The sequence below is a fragment of the Miscanthus floridulus genome, chromosome 10 (genome assembly GCF_019320115.1).
Source record: "Miscanthus floridulus cultivar M001 chromosome 10, ASM1932011v1, whole genome shotgun sequence".
Classification (NCBI taxonomy): Eukaryota; Viridiplantae; Streptophyta; class Magnoliopsida; order Poales; family Poaceae; genus Miscanthus; species Miscanthus floridulus.
The window spans coordinates 74,498,143-74,521,300 of NC_089589.1; the positions used below are offsets into that span (position 1 = coordinate 74,498,143).

Genomic DNA, 23,158 nt, shown 5'->3' on the forward strand with positions numbered 1-23,158 from the left:
TAATCATCCTCAGAGCTCCATTATATTCTAGGGCATAGCTAACTAGGCTAGGTTTAGAGGGAGGCAAGTAGGCTTAGCTTGGATTCCCGATCATGTCAAGAGCGTGGTTTGGTATAATCCTTGTACCCTCTCTCTTTTGTATCTCTTATTACTTTTATATGTTTACTACAATCGTTATGACATTATTATTCATATTGTTCATGTTCCTAGTTATAATGTTCATCATAGCGCTCACTCTAAGGTACCATAGGTGAGTGGTCGACATTGTGTAAGCGTGGTGCTTATACATTGTTTACCTGCGGATGCACCCTATATTCCAGGTCATGTGGTAGATCGCGGATGTGACACTCTCGTTGAGTCCTTTGTAGTCCACTCCCCGAATATAGGTATGCATGTAGGATCTAGTTATGAAGGAAGACAAGCTCTGTTCTTAATCTTCCTTAGTAATATCCCTTATGTGTAGATATGAAGTTGATCTTAACCATGATTGCTAAGTATAATTGCACTAATCAATGTATACTTTGACTTCTATTTAAGAATGACTTAGGAATTATTCCTCTAATATTCTACTTAGCCATGCTAATGTCATAGAAAGGAGTACTTTGAGTGATCAATGATTAGTTATAACTTACCATTTATATACATTTACCTCTTGACTTACCCCTGTTATGAGTAGAATATTGGTTATGGTTTACTTCTCCATCAATCGTATAAGTTATCAATACATATCCTCGCCTAACCTTCCATGTGGTAAAAATATAAATAATGATACCTGGAATACTTTCGGGTGAAGTGCTACAATGGTATATTATCTGTGCACTTGCAGATCACTTTTATATCTATATATTCTTCCTAGTCACATAAAATAATAAAGAACTACTTAGTATTATTCTAGTAGTAATGCTATGTAGTATCAACAAGCATCTCTAGCATCATCACTAGGGATGACAACCTAATAAAGTAATATTAAGAGATGTAGACATACATTAGGTGGCTATTAAAACAAGTGATAAGTTAATAAATACCAACAATGCTGATGGGGTGTTGCATTGTATGTGCAAACTGCCGTATGGTACGGCTTTGTAATCGCGTCCATTGTTATTGTAGAGATCAATACCTTTATTATGCAACATCAGCTGACGAACTTTGTCATGTTAGTATCCATTGTTATTGTAAAAAGTACGCTGTGTGTTCAGTAAGCTACTAAGGCCCAGTTGAATTAGTATCAACATTGTACAATTATGTCACCGTCGGATATAAGCGTCGTTGAAAAAATTGTATCACCGCCGCTATTTGCCGTTAGGTGCTAACATTTTCTTGTTGTAACTTGCAAAAATAATGTTTATAATATTTTGTTCCTTTCCAATGTTCAATTTCCATATGACACGCCCATCGTTAAGTGCTACGTACCATCTTCTTTAAGATCCAATCACCACTGCCGGTAGCCTTCACCGCCGATATCATCAAAATTTGCAAGCCAGCGCGAGACTCCCGCGTGATTTTAGAATTTTTGGCACGTTTGTAGTTAGCTTACAAAGACCGCAACCTGCCCAGCCGCCACCCTGTCCGTCTCCTCCTCAAGTGCTGCTATTCCTCACCTACTCATCAGCGTGCAAGCCACCACTCACCGCCGACAAGCTAGTGCTCCACGCCGGTACGCCTCACCAGCACGCCCGCACAGATCCACCGGTGACCAGGTAGGTACTCATCACCATCGTGGCCACTCGAGCTCACAGCTGCAAGATCCAAAGGCAAGGGTAATGCTTTCTCGTACTTCCCTTATCCATGTTTCTTAGCTTTTTATTCCCCTCTTATCTCATCTGAGTACGAATCAAGCTTCCATCTGATCATTAAGGGGCTCACGACCACATCCCCGTAGGTGCTCCTACTCTGATTCAGGCGATAGCGCTACCGCTTCCATCATCGGCCCCGCTCCACCACATCCTAGTAAAGATGGAGGAGGAGGCCAACAACAAGAGGAACGAAGTAGACATCCTTATAGACGATGTCTTGGTCCTTATCCTCCGCCGCCTCATCACCCGCACCTTGTGTAGCTGCAAGTGTGTGTGTGTCGCTCCTGGTACTGTCCCATCTCCGAATCCGAGCACCGTAAGGAGCTGCCCCAGTTTGTCGCTGGATTCATGTATGGCAACTGGAAAGGCAAACACCGATTCGCCAGCTTCACCCGTGAATACCCCTCCTTTTCCTTCTTGCCCTTCCCCATTCAGGATTTAGTCATCTGAGATTGCTGTAGAGGCCTCTTCCTCTGCTGGTGCGTTGGGCTTCGCTATGTTGTCTGAAATCCGGTGACTAGCACATCAGTGGTACTACCACATAGCAACCTTTGTTATGGTTCAACTCGCTTGGGGTTCGATCCCACAATCTCCACTACAAGAAACTTGTTAATCCGTGACGGATTTATAAACCGTCACTGACAGACGCAATCCGTGACGATAATTTTTTTCCGTCATGGTTGTGCAACAGTGGATATTCCCGGCCCGCTAACTCATGATGGTTTTATCCGGATCGTCACAGTGTATGATTTTAAATTCGTCATGCTCTAGTTAGCCCAAAACATTAGGCCCGCTATCATGTATTGAGTGCAAAGAAAATTAAAAAATGTGATTGCAAAAAGAATCAACCCCAAAAGCATATTTGTTAAATTATTTGAACCAAATAATTTTATTACTTTGTTGCATGTATATGGTGCATATGATAAAACTAAAAATATTCTGCATATATATGATGTGAAAGCGGAAAAAATGCTTAGAAACGCATATATATGGTTCGGAAGGGGAAAAATGCTTGGAAACAAAAAATCTGCACCACATGGGACTTGAACCCAGCAACTGTTGCTAACCAACATCCACGTTGGCCCATCATCCACACAGTCATCGTGGCCCATCTTTCAGGTAGGCACAAATGTTTAAATGGTAAGTAAAAAAAATTGCGCCAACTAAAGGGATCGAACCCAGCACCTGTAGATTATGATGGATCGAACTTACCACCGCACTAGCTGTTCAGTTATGTATGAGCAGGATTCTTTGTCCTTTTGTTCCTTATATATACGAGTAATTTTTACTCTATCGACCTTCTCGCTTCGAACACGAACTTCTCTCCCCCGCTCGGCCAGTGGCCTCCAGGCAAAGCCCTCCCCCACCCACCCCACCCCCCCGCCCCACCCCCCCCCCCCCCCCCCCCCCCCCCCCCCCCCCCCCCCCCCGCGGCAAGCCCAGGTCGTCTCCAGGAAAAAAGAAAAAATAGGAATAAACAAAAATAAAAGTTGTTGCGAGGATTCAAACCAAGGACCTACATATCACGCTGAGAAGGGCTAACCACTGAGCCAATAGTTCGGTTGCAATATAATTGAAAATCTAAATGCTTTTGAGATTTGAGTAAATGATGTTTGAAATTCTCAAAATTTTAAAATTTGAATTTCAAATTATTCAAAAAAATCGGAACCGAAATGACCAAAACAAATTTATAGATCTAAATGAGTTCTACAACTTTGTTGTTAATGACTTTTTCATTTAAAATCATTTACTATCTCAAAATATTGTTTGAAGTTGTGATATTTTGAAATTAAAATTTTGAATTGTTCAGACAAACTCGTATGGAGAAATGACCAAAACAAAAATTGTAGATTTCGATGAGTTCTACAACTTTGTTGTTGTAGAATTTTTCATTTGAAATCATTTGCTAGCCCAAAATTCTATTTGAAGTTCTCAAATTTTGAAACTCAAATTTCAAGTTGTCCAAACAAAGTTTGATGAAGAAATGGCTAAAACAAAAGTTGTGTATCTCGATGTGTTCTTCAACTTTGTTCTTGATGACTTTTTTGTTTGAAGTTGTTTATTATACCAAAATCATTTACTATGCCAAAATTGATACATCTCACACTTTGTTAAGTGACTAAGTGAGACATGCATCTATTTGTGAAGGATGTATAGTCTCACTTTATTAAAATTGCCTAAAATTTTTATGGAACGCTTATGGACCTTTAAATATGTTACTATGTCAATTTGAAGATTTTTCTGACCAAATTTAGTTATTATTGTAATTATTTGTTGAATTACCATATAATAAATGTAATAATATCAAATATCGGTTAGAAAAATCTACAAACTTGCATTAAAACATTGTTTTGGTGTATAATCATCCCATGAAAATTTCAAATAATTTATCAAAACAAAATTGCACATTGTTCACCAATGAGCACATCTCTCACATATTCATAAGTAACTATGTGAGAGATATATGAATTTGTGAATAATTTTTTGTCGGAGCCACCAAAGTACAAGTACGAGTAATCCCTAACGAAATGTAACACCCTAGTGTTAAGCATGCATGTGGCACTTGCATTGCATGAGCATAAGCATCATTCATTCATATTTGAGCATTAACATATGAAACATACCTTTGTTATTCTATGTTGCAACATGTATATGCTTGTGATCATGAGTGACCAATGTAGGAGATGGGTGTGGAGTCACAAAAACACCTTAGACATGTTTAGAATGGTACATGGATCAAGTTTGGTATTCATGGCATGGACCAAATTAGCCTCTAAGTCATAGTTACTCTAAAAAAGTCAATTTCATGTTACTACTTTGACCAAAGTTGAACTATAGTCTAGAGTGTTTGCATGGTAGTGCACCCTTAATCAAAGTTGTAGTACCTGACTAGACTAACAACTTTTATTTTTGGGTCAAGACCTAATTCAGTGCCTAACATGTTCAAAAATAGCTCCAAAGTAGCAAGGAAATGTTGTTTTGAGACTTGAATAAAAAAATTTAAGTCTAAAACACTGAATTCAGTTTCAAGTGCATCAATGTAGGGCTTTGTAGATTTCAAACTATTGAGAATTTGGGGATACTTCTTAAAGCAAATTTGTAGATTACATATAGCTCTACAACTTTCGTTAATAAAGTTTTTGTAAAGGATGAATGGATTAGGAGATCTAGGGGGATGAAAATGCGCTGTCAATCAGCTCATTTGTGACTGAACCCGGCGCCTGGGCACGCGTCGTGGCCGACCGGGGGCAGCCTAGGCGCGCCGCATGGCGGCCACATGTTGGTGCCGGCCCGAGCGGTCAAGCCAGCGTGTGGTCAAGAACCCCGCGCCCCTATTGCTCATTTCCGCCCACGCTCACTCCCTCTCTCTCCCTCGCGTGAGCACCACCGATGTAGAGCACCACACCACCATCGCCATAGTTGCAGCTCCGTTGTGCCCGCTCACCGCTGTCATAGCTCTACTGATTGATTCCTCTCGGCCATAGTAGCTCCACCCTCACCTCTACCTCCCTGAACCACTATGACCTCACGTTGAGCTTTGGTAAGAGTGTATTTTACCTCACCACCACCGCGACATCACCGAGCACCCTGTGCTCTTAGCTCGCCATGGCCAAGCCGCTCCACTACATTCCCCACCTCCCTCTCTTCCGGTCCGTAGTCGCCTTAAATCCTTGCTGCTCAGACTGGAGCTAGGTTAGATGCAACTATACCATGGAGCGGGAACACACCGTCGCTCCCGCCGTGTCCACCATGGCCGCGAGCTCAAGCTCACCATGGCTAGTAGCCTCTAGGTCTCGCCATCTCCCGCACAAAGTTGTTTGTGCATGGTCACGAACTCTAGCACCTACCATGAAGATGGAGACCCACCGCTCGTAGTCGATTAGCTGGAACATGGAAGCCTCGCTGTGTGCGCTGGGCGCCACCATGCACGCGATCAGGTATCCCCACTGCTCCACCGTGGCCTAAACTTGCCCTAGAGCTATGCTATGTCACTATTGAGGTAGGGCCATCCTTGTTAGAGCTTGCCATGGCTAGAGACGACCGGTGCGCCACCACGCGACCACTGTCGTCTGCCATGCTCGCTGGTGAGCTTGCTCCGGTGAACCGCCGACCCAACCTGGGGTATCCCTGGGTGCAGGGTGATAAGAGGAACACGATGGTGGTCGAAGTTTCGCCAGAGACCTCACCATCGACGAGCTAGCCGCCAGTCAACCATCGCTCTACCTCTGTCTGACTGATGCACGGGTCCTGTTGACTGTGGGCCCCATCTGTCAGTCTTTGTGTGTATTGAATTTTCTTATTTTTCATAGATTTGAATGCATGCTTCAAAAATTCATATCTCAAGCTAGGAGTGTCTAATTTTGGTGAACCAAATTTTATTGGATTCCTCATGAAATATAGTATTTGATAAAAATATGAAATCTACTATGTGGGGTATTTTTTAGGAGAATTAATTTGAGCTAGATAAGTGCTTTTTAACTTGTTTCAAATTTGTAAAATGCATATCTTGAGCTAGGAAAGTGCAAAAATTGTGATTCTAATTTTGCTGATCTTGTGTTGACATGCTCTAGCTATATAAAATGCTAAACTTGTAGTAGGCATACTTGGAATATGGTCTTCTTATTTAATCCTAAATAATCGCTAGTTTCTAGTGAAAATAAATGAGGCAAAAATACATAACTAGTGCTCATTCAAATGTTTGTACAGTGTTCTTGTGTTAAGGTGCAGCTAAGAAAAATATAAAATCTATTTCTTGACACTTTTCACTAGGCTAAACTATTTTTGCTAAGATAACCTATGCAGCTTGTCATTTTTGTATATATGGCTATACTTATCCAATTGGCATGAAATTTGTACAGTAGACTTTTGGGGTCATATGTTAGCTACTGTGATTTTCTCAAAATTTATTGAGCTTTGTAAATATTTATCCTTTAAATCACCTTATTATATAAGGAAATTAATAAATGTATATGAATAAATTAGTTTGGCTTAACCATGATATTTTCTATGGTCCTAGTGATACATATGATCTGTTGATAATGATAGTTGTGCTTGAAATTGATTGGTTATAGGTAGCTACTTAATTATTGCTTTATAATTCAGCTAGATGGCTGTAGGAGTAGTTTTGTTGTATTGACAAATTCATGATGATAATTACATTTTCTGTGAAACTTGTTATTACAAAAGTTGTAGATAACTTACTCATCTAGCTTGTCTAAAAATTTTAGGGTCATAGGCTAAATGGTTTGGGAGTTATAGCTGTTAAAATCTGTTGTCAGATTCGCTTATCCTCTGGACAGATCTGGAAGATTGAATTGTTTGACCTAGATAACTATTGAATCATCTCGAGATGACTATAGGAAAGTTGTAGGAAATTTCAAGAGCTTTCCAGAAACTCCACAAACATATTGTTTGGATGTGTATAACTCCAGTTATGGTCAAAACATGTGGCTATTGTCTTGCAGTCCTGAAAATGCTTTTTATGGGAGTTGTTTAAATTATATAAGAAGAGATATACACATACTCAGTAAAAGAAAATTTATCTTGTTATCACCTTAAAACTTTATTGTTGAGAACTTGTATGCACATGCATTTTGTCATATCATAGCATGCATGTCACTATCTATGCATTCATGATGTCTTATTTATGCTCATACATATAGGATCGCCCGAAGAAGTGACTCTGCTAGAATTCGAAGGAGAGGCGGAGGACAACCAAGAGGCACCACAACCCATAGCTCCTGAAGGAGAGGAGCCAGCCACTAACAAGCTCCCGAAGTGCCCTGACCATCACCCCACCTCGTTCCTGAAAGGCAAGCCCCAGAGCATTTTAAGTCACCTATGATTTATAAAAAATTATCGCTTGAGTCCTTTATGTTTGATGCATTGGGTTATAAGAGTTGATTAGAAACACTTGTTGCATGGTACTACTTGTCCAGAAATATATACCTTGAACCCTATGTAGGTCCAGGATCGAACATATGCTTAGATCGGTAGAAGTCGGGTGATTTCCTGTCACCTTCAAGATATAGGTGGATACCGGAGCATGGTTTGTTATATTTACTATCGTGGAAAATAACCATGGGGTGATGTTAAGTAGAGACCGGGCGGGAACTTATATGCAATGGTGTTAGGTTGGCTATGTTGATCCCGTCCATGTCGATTAAGGACCGTATCGTTATTGGCACTTCTGTCGAGATTAAACGCATGCCTCTCACTTAGCTGGTCAGATAACTCATTTCGGCCGTGAAGCCAAGTAGCTCAACTCAGGCCGAGCCTCATTCTATTAAAGTGCGCATAGTGGAGGTAGTAAGAATGTGTGGGGAGCTGGTGTGATGCCAAGGGCAGGCTAGGCCTGATCGAGCTGGCATTCGGTAGTGTCCCTGATTGTGCGGCGCTGATCAAACCCACAAAATGTGGACCCAAGTTGTACCAAAGGTGACTGTAACACCCTCGGTCTTACATTGTACTATTCTTGCTAAAACACTACATGAGCATGATACTTATGTGCAAATGTGTATAACATGAATTATAAATCAGTGTTCGGCACTTGAAACATTTATACGAAACAAGAAATCAATGTTACGTTTCATGTCACATAATATGGTTTAGTATTCTAACCGAATTTTTATCGAACAAAAATGCTATAGAACATTTGCACAAACTTTGATAGTGGTTGTACGTACTTCATAGGCGCCGATGAAATATGTGCGGTCGAGGACGAGGCCCATTAGCTAGCATACCTAGTAGGTCTAAATTGGAATTCGACGAGTAACCGTCCAAAGTTAAGTATTTTTGCGTAAGTTTGAAAAGGGGTCGACAAAGCCACTTTTGGCAATTGTTGTAGAGCGATCGGCTTAGGAAGTGGTGAGATGTCATGACTCTGATCGATAGCCCTACGTACCCTCTTGCGCATCGAACAACTGGTTTGGCGCTCGGAGTATCGGGTTCGAGTTTTTGAGCTGCTTTAAAAAGCGTGCACGGCACATGGTTTAGCTTCGGGTGCAGTGACCACCCTCTGCTGGCTTGGCACTGCTGCTGGCTTGCTAGCGCATGCTGCCATACCAGCTGCATCCCACTATCGCGCCTGTGCGTGTACGCACACGCATGGCCCTTGCGCTGCGGGCCAAGGCCGCCTCCCACCGCGTGCTGGCCGCGGCCACCGTCGCTGCTCAGCTTGGTGCTGCTGCTGGCTCGCCTAGCACGCACGCCAAAGCGCCGGCCACGTCCTCACTGCCACCATGAAGGCACATCACGCGTAGGGTCCTGGCGCTGCTGCCTTGGCCGCCTGCGGCCACTCGCTGGTGCGTGGGTCACATCGCCGTGGCTGACGCGCTGCGTCCAGGATGCCTGCCCTGCCCTGCTCTGGTCGGAGGCGCATCGGGTCCCGCGCTACACGCCGCCATTCACCACGCCCAGCACTACTCCCATTGACTCACCATGGCTGCTCGCACGTGGGACGACCACCTGCTCCACCATCACCTCGGCGTCACGTTGCGCTGTGCTTCTCTTATTCGGCGCTGTCCGCTGTGGCACCGTACCGAGTTTCATCGGTGTGCTGGTTTGGCCATGCAGACAGCCGCCTGGAGCATGTCCTGCTGTTCCACATAGTTGTGCGTGCTTATATTTTGCGTTGACGTCCATAGCCAGGCCAAACCAAGCCATCCCAAAGCTCCCCTATCATCGCTGTCGCCATGGCCGACGGGACCCCTTCCTTCAATTCGCCGTGACCGCAACACTATACTCCAATTCATCACACCCTCGGCTCCGCTAGGTAGCCAGTCACCCAACCTACCCCACCACGTTGTAGGTGCCACTGCACGGTGCCTCAATTCCAAATCGCCGCTCCACTGGGTCCTTAAGACCAGACGGGTGCACGCCATGGGCAAGCCGCCTACTCATAGCACCCCGTGGCGATTCATTGCATCACCAGCCTAGTCTTACCCTCCTGAGCACCCTACGCACCTTAGTCATAGCTTTGCAGTAGCCCAGCCTTCCCCGATGTGGTCGTGCCATCGTCGTGCGCCATCGCATCGTCGGTGCGCACGCGGCCAGCTCGGCTCGGGCCTTCTCCGGCCGGACCAACATCTCAACGGTCTCCGTGGGTAGTTCCTTGAGCTTGCTAGCTAATTTGTTTGCTCCACATTTGCCGTATCGCCTCCAGTCGCTGCGCGTTATCTTCGAGGTAGCCATTGGTCCCTTAGATAGGAAATGGAGGGTTGGGTGACGCTGGCGTGACCGCCCGGTGCCCGCGGCATCACGCCAGTGCACGCACGGGTGCCGGGGGACATCGCTGCGGTGAAGAAGAAGAAGGGGAAGGGCGTAGCTGTAAAACCGTAGACTAGAAGAATAGTGCCTTAGAGCTCACAATAAATACAGAGTAGTTCAGGGGCGTTTTTGCATGTTTGCCATCGCGCGCGGGTCTCTCTCGATGTGGGCCGTTGGCCGGCTGGGCCACGCCCCCATGTGGGCCGCGCTTCGCTGGCGCGTGCGCCGTGCCGTTGTGGGCCGAGCCACGCGAGTTGGGCCGCGAGTTAGAATTCGGTTTCTTCAATTTCTAGTAAAGTAGAAATGCTTATGCAATTTAGTTTTCAAGCTGAACTTTAATAATTTGTAGTAAATTGTGTAGTAGTCCAAAAATAGTGAGACTAATTTTGTTAGGTTCGCAAAAATACCGTCTATTTGTTAGTACAGTTTGATTGCAGTTAGCTGTGGCAAGTATTGGGTCATAAGTTCAAAACCAGAAAGTAATATTATGTAGATTAATAGTTGTAGGAATATTTGTGGAAGATTGGTAATAGTTATGGATATAAAAATTTTACAGTAGGCTCCCTAGGTTATTATGTACTTGTTGTAAATTTTGTAGCCTTACAATGCGTTCTTAAACAGAGTAGCCATTACCCTAGCTTTATCGTATATAGCGTAAAATTAGCTTTAGGGGTAAGAACACATGTAGTTGCTATAGTAATAACGAATGTCATATTTCAAACTTATCGGTAACAATAGATAGCTTAGTACCGTGGTTGGTATCACTAGCTTAGTAGTTAAATCGATGTACTTTTATTTTAAGAATTTCTATTGTCATATTATTAAGCATTGCATTGTCATTTCATGTAGATCGCGAGCTAGTAGAATTCATGCCCGTCGACAAACAGGAGTATGACGAGGTGATTGAGGAGTACGAGGAGGAGATCCTCATGCAAGAGGGAGCCCAGGAGTCTATTGGTGCTGACCCTATTGTCCCATCACCTGCCCAAGGCAAGCCTCGGAGCATAACCCATATTTTAATGATCACTGAATATATATATGTGATGTGCATTTAAGTTACAGGCATTTTATGAAAACTACCTGCATAAATATATCTACACATGAGTCCTACTAGTACAGGTCGAGTAGCTGCTATGCTCAGGATATCAGTAGCGTGAGTAACCTGCCGTTACTCGCAAATAGGTAATAAAATATGATCACTCATGATAAAATGGTGGAAAGGAAAGTGGTGACCGGGCAGGGATATGGTTTGGGTACTGGTGGGTGTGAGGGGTTGTCTCCTGCGACCAACAGGGCATAGCTCGGTTACACTTTTTCCCTGTCTGTGTCGATTAAGGACCGGTCGTTGCATATGACTCTAGGCAAGTCACAGATTTATTGTCCCGGGTGCATACTTGGGTATGGGCGCAGGGAAGACTTGTTGCTCTCTTGTCGCGGATCTGGCTCTCTCCAAACCGACTGATTGGAGGCGGAGATGGTGGAGGTCCTTGCACCACACTGAGTCTGGGACTCAAGAGTGGGGGCTTGGAGTCCAAGTTTGGATGGGGACCTGGACACCCGGGACAGAAGAGTGATGGGTTAGTCCTGCTTGTGCCTGGGGTACAAGCAGGGCGTGTGTTTTCGGGGCACCCAGCTGGGCACATTGATTCGCGGATCGCTGGGCGATCTGGTACGGCTTGTCTGTGGTTTAGCACCGTAGTAAGAACTGAAAGTTGAAAGGAGAAGAAATAGAACTGATTGCTCAACTCTTGCTTGAAAATAGAACAGGTGCTTATATAGACTGGCTAGATGATAACTTAATACGGCTGATAATAATATATAAATAAGGAGTCACTATTAGTATTGCTTTCTGCCAAAGGAAAACCAGCCAACCATAAAGCTTAGCATATTCCTTGGAGTCGGAAAATTATTCCCACTAGTCAGATAAGTCTTGCGAGTATATTGTGTACTCAGGGTTTATTTACCCCTGTTGCAGGTGATGCATGAGAAGTACCTTGTGTGGAGGATTCTTCTGGTGGGCTCAGACGGATCCTCGTCCCTATCGCTAGATGTATATTTTCAAAATTCCGTAGTTTGTCATTCCGTACTCTGATATTTGGTATTGTAATAATGTACTTTTTAAGAAACTCTGATGTATGAAATGGACTGGTATTGTAACTCGTGCTCATTATTGGATCATTGGGAAAAATGTGGATCTTTCGGGTTCTCCCTTGGGGTGTGCCCAACGGATACCGCCCGCTGTAGCTTGCTTTCGGGGTGCTTAGTGTCTGGTGGAAAACGAGCGCCGCCGTAAGTGTGCTATTTTGGGTGGTTCTGCCATAGTGACCTATGGTGATCGTTGATCTGGTCTGCCTGAGTTTGTGTTAGGAATAAATTCCCAGCTGGTTGAAATCGATTCGAATCGTCGTCTATACCGGACAGTGAGAAACTTGACTAGCTCCAACATCGTAGTAAATGAATTATGGAATATGATGGTTATGATGGATATGATAAACTTACACCGGCTATGGTTACTATTGTATGCTAGTAAATGTTGTACCACATGTTTGGCACAGGTAAGTTGCTAATCTAGTGATTTATAGCTATAATTAACTTGGTGACCGAATCATAAATGTAAAGTTAAATTAATGGCTTTTTACGCAAAATGTTGTCAAACTAGACCTACTTATAAAGCCTTGCATGATCCTTGGAGTCACTTTATTTTTGGTTTATGACGAGTAAATCTAGCTGAGTACCTTCCTGTACTCAGGGTTTATTCCCACTTGTTGCAGATAATACCGTCTGTCACGACTACTGTAAGAATTGCTTCTGTCCCGCTGTGGATAAAGAGTAGTCTTGGGCAAGGCGCTTCCATTATATATCTTATCTATGATGCTTTTGTCGGACTTGATCACTAGTTGGCACGTATTTGAACAGTATGTGTGATGTTGTTTTAAAACTACTTTGCTTGCACTACAACTTTTTTTGGAACTGGTGTTGTAATAATTCTAATCGTACTCATGTATGGCAATGTATTTATGAACTCTATGTAACATGTGGTTGTATGCTGAATCATGTACGATCTTGGTTGTATTTTGACGATGAATCAAGACCATTCGTGGTACTCGATGGACTATCAGGTTTATTTGGGTTCAAGTATGAAAGCGTGACCGCTTTGGTGGTTGCCGTTGTACTTGTACTCTTATAAATTGGACGGTTCTGTTACACGAAACACTTTATTTTCCATCAATTTTCATGATGCGAGGTCAAATTGAGCACTTCTTATATATAGTTTTCTCTAATTTTTGGATATTAGTTGGCATCACATGTAGTTTAAGTTGGATTTATTTTCAACACCGTGCAAAAAAAATCACTTAAACCTTAGATAGTCTAGTTCATGTTAAAATTATGTTGGGGGCACGTAGAGATCATGTAAACCGAAGCTATTATAATTTGCATTTTAGATTTAAACGTATTTTGCCCAGAAAAAAGAAAAAGGAAAAAGAAAAAAATTAAGCATGTTGGGCCTAAAAAAATGTTTATATTAAGCCCAAAATAAGCATCCGGTCCAAATATGAGTAGGCCCAAAAACTACCCTCCTCATCTATAACCATCCGATGAGCCGAGCGGTCCAGATTAATCCCGCGGCGGATAAATATCCGGCGTCGGCTTGAAACCTAGTCTTGTTCCCTCTCTGCCCCTCTCTCGGTCTCTCTATTGATGTCCAACGGGCCGGGCCGGCCTGGGCCGGCACGGCAACGGGTCGGCACGGTCCGATGGGGGTCGGGCCAACAAGGCACGACGTGCCCTGCGGGGCGTGCCGCCATGGGCTTCGTGCCTGGCCAACGGCCCAGGCACGGTCTGCTGGGCCGTTTTTCGTGCCGGGCCAGCCCGAGAAGCACGGCTAATCCAGCATGCCGGGCCGGCCCAAGGCCCACTACACCGAGAGAGAGAGGGGGAGGCCAGGGCGCCAGGCTGCCGTCGTTGCTTCGGAAGGCCATGGACGACGCGACCTCTCCATCCGTGGAGGATGAGCGATGAGGAGGCCGGATCCACGGAGAACGAGGCCGGATCCACGGAGAACGAGGCATGTGGAGGAGCAGCAGCGCGTGGCGATGAGGAGGAGGTGGCCACCGTCGGCGGAGGCGGGTTGGAGTGGAGGTGGGATTCGGCGAGCCGCGGGGAAGCAGGAGCTCGAGGCGTCGGCGGCCGGCGGGGCGGAGCTCGAGCACGCCGCGCTCGCACCCAAGGCGCGGCCTCGTGGAGGGACGGGAGGAGAGGAGCCCGAGGCAGGTCGTGGATGGCCGTCATGGCGTTCTGCAGCTTGTGCGCGAGGAGGAGGCGGGCGGCTGTAGGGCGGAGAAGCAGGTGAACGGCGGGGAAGGAGAAGGCCGCGTCCATGCCGTGTGGTGCGGGGAACGGGATTATGGGAGGTGGCGGCGGGGAGGGGAGGGGAAGGACGGAAAGGAGTTAGGGTTCGGCCGAGGTGGGAGCGTGCGCGTGCCAGCATGGGGCTACGGCTACGCGGGCCGCGGGGCCTTATGAGGAGGGGGAGGTGGGGATGCTGGGCCACGGGGAGGGGATGAGGACTGAGGAGTGAGGAGGGGGAGGGGGTGGCTGGGCCGCTGCCGGGCCGGCTGACTCAGGCCGGGCCGTGCCGTGCCAGCCCACGGGCCTGAGCAGTGGCCCAGGCACGGCCTGCTGCCTCGGGCCGGGCCAATCCGGGCCCACATGTCATCGGGTCGTGCCGTGCTCATATCGAGCTAAAAAAGCAGGCTTCGTACCATGCCGTCGTGCCTCGGGCTGCATGAACAACTATATGTCTCTCCCTGTCACTCCCGTATCCGCCACCACGCTCTAACTCCGGCAGCGCGTCCCTTCCAAATTCGCGTCCATAGCTGGCTCGGACTGGCTGTTAGCCGGCGGATCCGGCCTGGCTGGAGGCCGCGAGCGGTGGCGGCTGGACGCGCTCGCTTTGGCTGGAGGTCGCGGGTGGCGGCGGCCGCACTTGCTCGCTCTGCCTGGAGGCCACAGGCGGCGGCGGGCGCTCAGGCTCGGGTCTAGGAGGCGGCGGCGGCCACGCAGTCTCGGCCGGGGAGGTGGTGATGGCTGGTCGGCAGGAGGCCGCAACCTGGCCATGCCCTGGCTGGTCGGGGATGGGCCTGCGTCGCGTGGTGCGGTCCGGACGAGGCGCAGCCGTGCAGGCCGTCGGTGATGACACGACGTAAGGCTCGTCAAGAAGTGGCGGATCCGGCGAACGAGAGGCCAATCCTGGCGGAGACGGAGTTGATCCATTAGATCCGCGGTGGATCCAGCTTGCGGGGGATGGTGAGCTCCTCATCCCTTCTCTCCTTCCTCTCTTCTATGTTCGCCCTCGTTCACTCATTCTCCTAGGTTTGGGACACCAGCGGAGGCGACGGATCTCCTACGGGCTTGAGGCGCGGGTCTCCGAGGACCGCTGCTCGGCGTCCCTATCCGGCAGGTGTCCGCGCAAGCTGGTCTGGACGATGACGGTCCCATCTACCAGGTATCCCACTCCTCCATTCCCATTCCCATTCAGTTCCGGATATATGGTCGTCGGTGTTGGCATGCTAATATCTCCATCGATTTGTTTGTTTTTACATGTAGCAGTAGAGGGAGGAGAGTGTATATCGTGTACTCTGATGACGTATCTAGCCCTACTTGCTGGCCGCAAGTTGTGCGTGTACACATGCCCAGCAAAATGGTAGTGAGTATTGTTTCAATCTATCAGATTAATTTCCGATGAATTTACTTGTCTTTTTATGTTTGATTCAGTTCAAACATTCTGACGTTGGGGTAAGATCCAAGCTTCAGGCTCAAATGTACTCGGTATAAAATACTCTTTCCTCATTTCATTGTGTATGCTCTGAATGGTGGCTCTTTATTTCTCGTATCTGCTAGTCCAGATCTCTGATCTCTGATTCAATTTATGGCCATCAGTGATCTGGGTGTCAATCAGCAATGAAAATATTCTGATTGGGTTGCAGTCTATTAATCTGAGATACAAAGTATTTTTCCTTTAGAAAAAAGTAATGAAACTGTCTGTTTATGCTTACAAGTTACAAACTTTTATTGTATATTCATCCACACATTCATGCTTCTCCCTGCTTCAACCATTTATGAGATATGTTTTGTTGTTTAGTACTGCCACACATTGTATCTGTATATATCTGAATGCCTTAAAGATCTTGTCCACATGTCCACTTACTCTATCACTTACATTTCCTGTCCTAGCTAATTAGAAGATGCTAAATATAGTTATCTAAAATGGTGGAATAGTTAATGTCTTGCATACATATGTGCCAATTTTAACCAAGACTAGTTTGACGGAAACTATATTGCATAGGAACACTCAGTAATTCAGTTTGCAACATTTAGTGAGATACAATGTACCAAGTAAATCAGAGGGTGTCATGAATTTTGATAGCAAACTGCGTGCTTAACTAGTTTCATATCTGTAGTTTCAGAGTAGTATTCTGAAAAGTTTCAGAGTAGCAATCTAGATAGGTTCACAACCTGAACCAGAGCTAGCAGTCACACAAACTAGTTTCAGTAGAAGCGTGCTGAGTTCCATGTCAAGGAGGAGAAAGTATTACTAACTGCTACTGGTGCCATTTCTCTTTATTGCTCTGATCTGAAGCTAAATGTATGAGAGTTTTTGCACTATTTAGACTATCTAAGCATATGACTAACTAGTTCCAGTTACTTTAATGATGTGGCAATTTATTCGGTTATTTTTCGTCATAGAAAATGGGCTTGGGCTGGGCTAACTAGGCCTCGGGCTCTACCGTGACGATCTAAGACCGTCACCGATTTTGCTAATCCGTGATGGTTTTTGGTAAACCGTTATGGAGGTCAATACATGACGCTCAACCCATGACGATATGTGAAACCATCACAGATGCCGTATAGTGACGGTTTTTTTATGATCCGTGACGAAAATTTTTCATCATGGATTAACAGGTTTTCTTGTAGTGCTCCTTGCACTTCCATGTGGTAGAAATGTGGGTAAGATCGCTTGGGATGTTAGTTGTCAGTATCTACTCATCCAAAACTGAAGTATGGATGTGTAAAGAATCTGAATGGGGAGAGGATATTCTAGTATGCAAATTTTCAGAAACTGTGTTTCTTAATGGTTTTATGCATATGCTGGAGGTGTCCCACATAGTTACTGTTGATATGGAGAAAAAGACATGGAGTAAAATTCTTATGCCATGAGGTCCTGCAATGTCCATCCATGGAGATTAGGGTTAGTTGTATCTATGTATTGCTGATATTTTCAATACGTCTGACCTTTTAATCTGGATTCTTGAAGACTATGGTACTAATAAATGTACATTGAACCATACGGTGAACATGTTGTAGTTATTTGGATTGAACAATATTGGACTCGGTTCTGAAGCTGCCAATGTGGACTACAGAGTGATTGCAGTTCACCTATAATGGAATTTGATTTTCCTTGTTGGGGAGGATAGAATACTGATGGCATATGACATGAGCCGCAGAAAAGTTCATGTCCTCCCTGTTCAGATCGTCCGCTATCCTAAAAGTACCTGGAGTATTTATTTGAACGAACCTCACTATGTGCCTTACGTTCCCTGGTTCATGGAGTCATTAGCAGAGCAGTAAATATGCATATATTGTATTTTGTTGTTAGGACATGTCTTTGTATAGTCCAATTTTTGCTTGGTAACTAAACCAATGGTATATTGAATATTATTAATTATGTTGCTTTGCATTGTGCAGGTTTTGGAGTCTCAGTGCTTTTAAACGATTTTCCTGCAATGACTATAGGAGGAAGATGAGGGGTTCCATGCTGCATTGGCTGCCAAGCTGATCAAGAAGTGCCAATATGAAGGAGCGGAGCACATCTACCTTACGTAAGTCTGTAGGGAGCAGAACCTTTATTATGCTATCTATAGACCGTTAGTTATTTTATCATCACCGCTGTACCACTCGTCTTTGGTGAAGCAGACGGCCATCACCACCGCTATTCGTCTGATGCGGCAGGGGTCAATAGTGTATCACCGTCGAATCGTTTATTAACCTGACATCGACTAAAGGATCATCACGGGCGGATCGTACTGCAACACGACGGTGACCATGCCCTATGACCAGACGGTTCATACGCTGAAGCGACGGTGATGTTCGCCTCGACACAAGTAGGTCACACTCCATTGTGATGGAATAAGGATCTGATCACGGACGGATCATAAGCCATGCGGCGGTGTTAGTGCATACCCACACATGCGGGGCGTGTTTCAATGCGATGGAAGTAAGAACCTTATCATGGACGGATGATAAGCCAATACGGCGGTGTAGTGTACACCCCAGTCAGTCTCAGATACTGAAGGTGATGGCTATGAGTATCACTGCCGACAGCTTACTGTCGAGGCCGAAATTGGACTGTGATATGGGTTACGACGCGGCTGTGAAAATGTGCGAGTATAGTAGTGTTGAGTTTGTTTTGTTGGAGCTGACATATCACATACGTGCTTCATCTTGACAAGTCTCTAATCTCACATCAAAGACCCATTGTTGATCCGTCTCTGATGTAATTACTTCTTTGTGCATTCTGGAATAGTGTTTGTGAAGATTAGGGGGTCATTTATGTTATTTTACATAATGGTAATGGTGCATATTTTACAAAAAAAAAATGAGGGTGTTACTTAAGATTATTTTCATAATGGAAAAGTTCTTTTTTTAGAAACAAAAACAGATCTCATATCTATTATCTATTATTCTCAATGGCAATTAGAGTGTTTCAAATAAATGACCCTAGATTTCTATTTTTAAGAGAAATTATATGATTTATTATCATCTTTGCAAGCAAGTCTTAAGATTAATGTGGAGGGACCTCCAGTTAGCAATAATAGATGCTCATGGTGAAATTCATTTGGGTAGTTACACCGAACGAATACTATTTTTGTACACTGTAATAGTATTTGTGAAGGTAGGGGCTGGGTAGTTGAACGAGAGTATGGCGCATCACTGAAATGCAGTCAAGTACATCTGCATCGGTACGTCAGATGTGACTTTCCCAGGAGTTTCGTGTCCAGAATTTCCACTGGTCCACACGCTTACTAGATTGCTCTGATCGCCCGCGTACCGACTGGCTCTACGACTTATATATTTTGTCGTTCACACGGCTTTTTGTAGTTCACTATCACACACTTAACAATCACACTATATGTAGCAGTACATTAGATCCTAGCAAAACAAAACCATAGATATATAGCTAGGTCCACCGTGCTCTCACTCAAGAACGATGAAGGTAATCAAGGAGCTGGTTGCTCCGGCAGCCGTTGGTGAACTCGTGAGCAGGCTAATCTCCTTCCTTATCTCCCGATACGCCAAGCAGACATGTAGGAAGGAGGAGATGTTTCTTCAGCTTGAGCTTGTTGCTCTGAAGATCCACGCCCTAGTGGACGAAGCGGAGCGGCGGCACCTCACCCACAACCGGAGGCTGCTCCTGTGGCTCAGCAAGCTCATGGACGGCATGTACCGTGCATACTATGTGCTCGACCATCGTCATGACGGTTCCTTGCTGGTGAGCAGCTCCTGGTCATTCTCCTTGTCTCGTTCATCTCGGCCTGCCAAGCGACTTTGCACTTCCAATGCTCCTCAACCCATCTGTGCAGCCGATGCCAATGGAGTCGTCGAGGAATTGAGTGCCACGCTCCGAAGATTGGAAGAGTGTGCAGAAGGGATGAAGGAATTCATTCTACTTCTTGCATGCTGCCCTATTATACCCCGGCGGCCTGCTGTCTCCAGCTTTCAATCTGACGACAGACACATGTTTGGCCGTCTTGTTGAGCGGGAGCAGATAATCAGCTTTCTGCTGCAGCCTGAAACTGAGAGCAGCAGCTTGGGCGTTCTACCGCTTGTCGGTGGCCCGGAGGTCGGCAAGGGCACCATCGTCAAGCATGTCTGCAGCGACGATAGGGTGCGCCGTCATTTCGCCATGATCCTGTACTCCTATGGGTCTCTTCTTGGTGACAACTCTGCTGAAGATGCACTGGGCACACTGCGAACTGGTGGCCACGTCCTTCACGAGACGTCACCTGTCGTCGTCTCAGGAAGGCATGGGAGCAGGCATCTCCTTGTGATTAAAAACACATACGAAGTAGTGATCAACGAGGCAGCATGGGCCTCGCTCTGTGCGTCTCTGAGATCCGCGGCGCCGGGAAGCAAGGTCATAGTCGTCAGCGAGAACGACGGCGTCGCGGACCTCGGCACCACAGCCGCCATGCGAGTGAAGCCACTGCCGCGGGAGGAGTTCTGGTACTTCTTCAGGTCACTCTCCTTCGGTGTCAGCGATCCCGGGGAGCACCCGGAGCTCGCGGTGCTGGGCAGACAGATTGCCGCGGCGCTTGACGGGTCATTCTTCGGCGCCAAGGTCCTCAGCAGCCTACTCAGGACGAACCTCAATGCGCAATTCTGGGGCGCTGTGCTCGGCGTCGTGCGCAGATTCGTCGCGGAGCTGCGTGGTGACGAGGATCACTTCTCGAAGCTTGGTGTCGCCAAGCTAGCACTGGAGATACTCCCTGTGCCACTGAGGCTCAAGAGCGCCGGTAAGACGACCGGAGTGGCCACCTCAGAGGCCGCCGACACTGAGCTGCCGGGAATGACTGTCCAGGAACTACTGCGTTCAGCCACAGCTGTGCCAAGAGAGGAGGTGCGAATTGTGCTGTGGGAATCTGCGTGCCCACCTAACTATCGCTACACTGTCGTCTGCGAGAAGGTAGAAACACATGGTCCACATGCAAACATCGAGCGGAAGAGGCATGCCAGGCAGCCGTAGATGATATTCAACAATGTAATAGATAGCTGTGAGTGTTGCAAGCAGTTGCTACATACTTTGTCTTTGGGTCATTTTTGTGACATTTTCGACCCGAGAATAATGTATATGTGCAGTTTCCCGGTGCTTACCATGCACCATTGTTGGAATTCGGCTGCTTTCAATTCAGAATTTCGTGGTCCTTACAAGGCGCGTAGGTAACGACACAAGTCCGTAGCTAACTTCCGATCCATTTCTCTTTGGGAGTCTACCACAAAGTCAACAATCAACGCACGTTTGTTTCTTATTGGAGACAACTCCCCTCTGTGCATGTGCACAGGAGCATGGATCGGAACAGATTATCTATTTATCAACACTCACTGACAAGTGGCACATGTTGACGGAGGTCTCGACTCCATAGATTTCTTTTGGTACAGCTTCGCTTTACTGGTGGAACAACTCATTTTGGCTTTAGCTTTACCATCAGCTCTACACAGAAGGAATCGAAACTGATTTGGTAAAGCCGCTTGACACCATAATGTCCTTTTTTTTTCTTTGTTATTTTTCTCCTATGCTATTTCTCCTTTTTTTTATCCGCTGGCCCTTCACTCGTCCACCCGACCCTCAACTCAACCAACCTCGGGCGCACCTGCCATCAGGCCCTAGTAGGTGCGCCAGTGTCGGCTACCGAACCTGCCCTCCCTAGAGCCTATGCACCTCGGTGGCTCCGCTCACACCCAGCCATACCGTCGTCCATATCCCCGCGCCTACCTGGGGAAATGTGACCCCTCGTGCACTTGGCCCACTGGTGCTAGTGGGAGCTGGCAGAAGCTGCTATTTTTAGCTTCATTCAGCACCCTCCTTTGACAACAGTATGGACGACACTTGTGGAACTATTTGAAAAACACTCGTTTGTAAACAAAATAGGTCCAAATAGCATGCACCTAGAGTTGTTGCAGAAGCTATGCCAAACTAGTGCTTATACTACTATGGAAAACAAAATAGCAATGTCCAAACCTCGAGTAAGTCACCTTCGAAAGTCATTCGTGCCTCCCGTGCGGTGCCCTTTGAAGAAAAAAAATCTCACCTATACTACATTAAATCCAGGGATCACACCCTTAGGTCCAAACCTGGTATCACTGTCGAAATTGGGCTCGCCAGGAGAAAATCAGCAATGATAGGGCTCACTTATCACTGTCGATCGGGTCTCAACATACTAGTAAAAGTATACTATAACTATCGGTTCAAGACTAGACCGGTAATGACTAATAGCATGAGGATCACTGCCAAGTAGACAGCAAACCTGGCAGTGAGCCATGACGTTGTTAGGATTTCATAGAGACCTTTATGGTATAATGTAGGGGTCAATGATGGTTTAGTTGTTTCAACTGACAGTGACCTTTTGTTTCTTTTCTTTTATATACTAAATAGAGGTTGATATCTAATATTTTACTTTTGATATTATTGCATCACATTTCTCACAAGATTTGAATGAATACATCCACTACAAACCAAAGTCGTCATTACAAACCATATATATACATACTTAAGGTAAAGTCTTATTACTACAAATATGTGGAGCACACCCACTACTAGTAGTTATTTCGTGACGTGGGTAGTCCATGTAGTGAACATCCTTTATAGTGTAACCAAGCACATCATTTAAGTACACTAACACATGAATTAGTGTACTCTCTTTTGCTTCACAAGTCTCATCATATGGTCTACCAAAGACTGAACAAACGAGAGGTGTTGCAAATGGGTAACTAAAGGAATGGTGTGTTCAAATGCCCCTCTAATCTATATGAGGTAAGCCTTGAACCTGCATAGCTGTAACCAAGTTGCTCCACCCCTTGACTTAGAATAATGGCGGGAATCAAGTTTCTCCAACCCTGCCTCGACCATCACGTGGTATGTTGGCTGCCACCGCTGCCACCGAGGATGAGGTCAGAAGGGACAAGGATCGGGCCGTCCTTGCTTCAAGTTGACCAGCGAGTTAGTATAGCCAATCTGAAGCCCGTTCTTCGCCTAAAGAGCTCAAGAATAGCTCCCATGAAGATCCATCGCAGAGGAGCACATTGAGGTTGGATCGGCAAGGCCACCTAGAACGCCGCTGAATCTCATCGAGAGACGCGTCGAACAACAACGATTGGCAAAGTTAGGGAAAGGAAAAAAGTAATAGCTTGGTTTTTCTTTATGATTGGAAGTTTGATTCATATATATAGAGGGGCACTACTCGAAACAGGATCTTTGCCGAGTGCAAACTGCTTTGCCGAGTGTAAAAAATCGGGCACTCGGCAAAGACCTTCTTTGTCGA

The 23,158-nt window shown here is 45.8% G+C and overlaps 2 protein-coding genes and 1 pseudogene across 14 annotated transcripts; 2 read left to right on the forward strand and 1 right to left on the reverse strand.

Moving 5' to 3' along the window:
- The window catches only part of LOC136488863 (probable ADP-ribosylation factor GTPase-activating protein AGD11), a 56,551-nt pseudogene extending 42,110 nt beyond the window's left edge, over window positions 1–14,441 (reverse strand).
- A 412-nt stretch (window positions 14,442–14,853) lies between these two features.
- Window positions 14,854–18,605, forward strand: LOC136484894 (uncharacterized). Of its 13 annotated transcripts, none has more exons than XR_010766245.1 (6): window positions 14,854–15,368; window positions 15,449–15,567; window positions 15,669–15,765; window positions 15,837–15,890; window positions 17,808–17,941; window positions 18,033–18,605. XR_010766245.1 is itself a non-coding variant. In XM_066481871.1 (6 exons), the coding sequence occupies exons 2-6, from the start codon at window positions 15,548–15,550 to the stop codon at window positions 18,061–18,063; spliced, it is 255 nt and encodes an 84-aa protein (XP_066337968.1). In that variant the 5' UTR covers window positions 14,854–15,368; window positions 15,435–15,547; the 3' UTR covers window positions 18,064–18,605. The 13 variants fall into 13 exon arrangements, 8 of the variants coding, with proteins under 8 accessions (XP_066337968.1, XP_066337969.1, XP_066337962.1 ...); XR_010766244.1 differs by having other exon boundaries at window positions 18,036–18,605; XR_010766246.1 differs by having other exon boundaries at window positions 15,672–15,765; window positions 18,036–18,605.
- A 589-nt stretch (window positions 18,606–19,194) lies between these two features.
- Window positions 19,195–20,977, forward strand: LOC136484896 (disease resistance protein RGA2-like). The gene has a single exon (XM_066481874.1). It carries the CDS (start codon window positions 19,330–19,332, stop codon window positions 20,863–20,865), a length of 1,536 nt encoding a protein of 511 aa, XP_066337971.1. The 5' UTR covers window positions 19,195–19,329; the 3' UTR covers window positions 20,866–20,977.
- Window positions 20,978–23,158: the final 2,181 nt, after the last annotated feature.

Bases quoted from the DNA above. Each gene is read 5' to 3' on its own strand.
- LOC136484894 (XM_066481865.1), top strand. The intron at 15,766-15,836 runs GTAGTGAGTATT...TGTTTGATTCAG, and splicing joins TACACATGCCCAGCAAAATG to TTCAAACATTCTGACGTTGG. The intron at 15,858-17,855 runs GTAAGATCCAAG...CAATGACTATAG, and splicing joins TCAAACATTCTGACGTTGGG to GAGGAAGATGAGGGGTTCCA.
- LOC136484896 (XM_066481874.1), top strand. From the start codon at position 19,330: ATGAAGGTAATCAAGGAGCTGGTTGCTCCGGCAGCCGTTGGTGAACTC.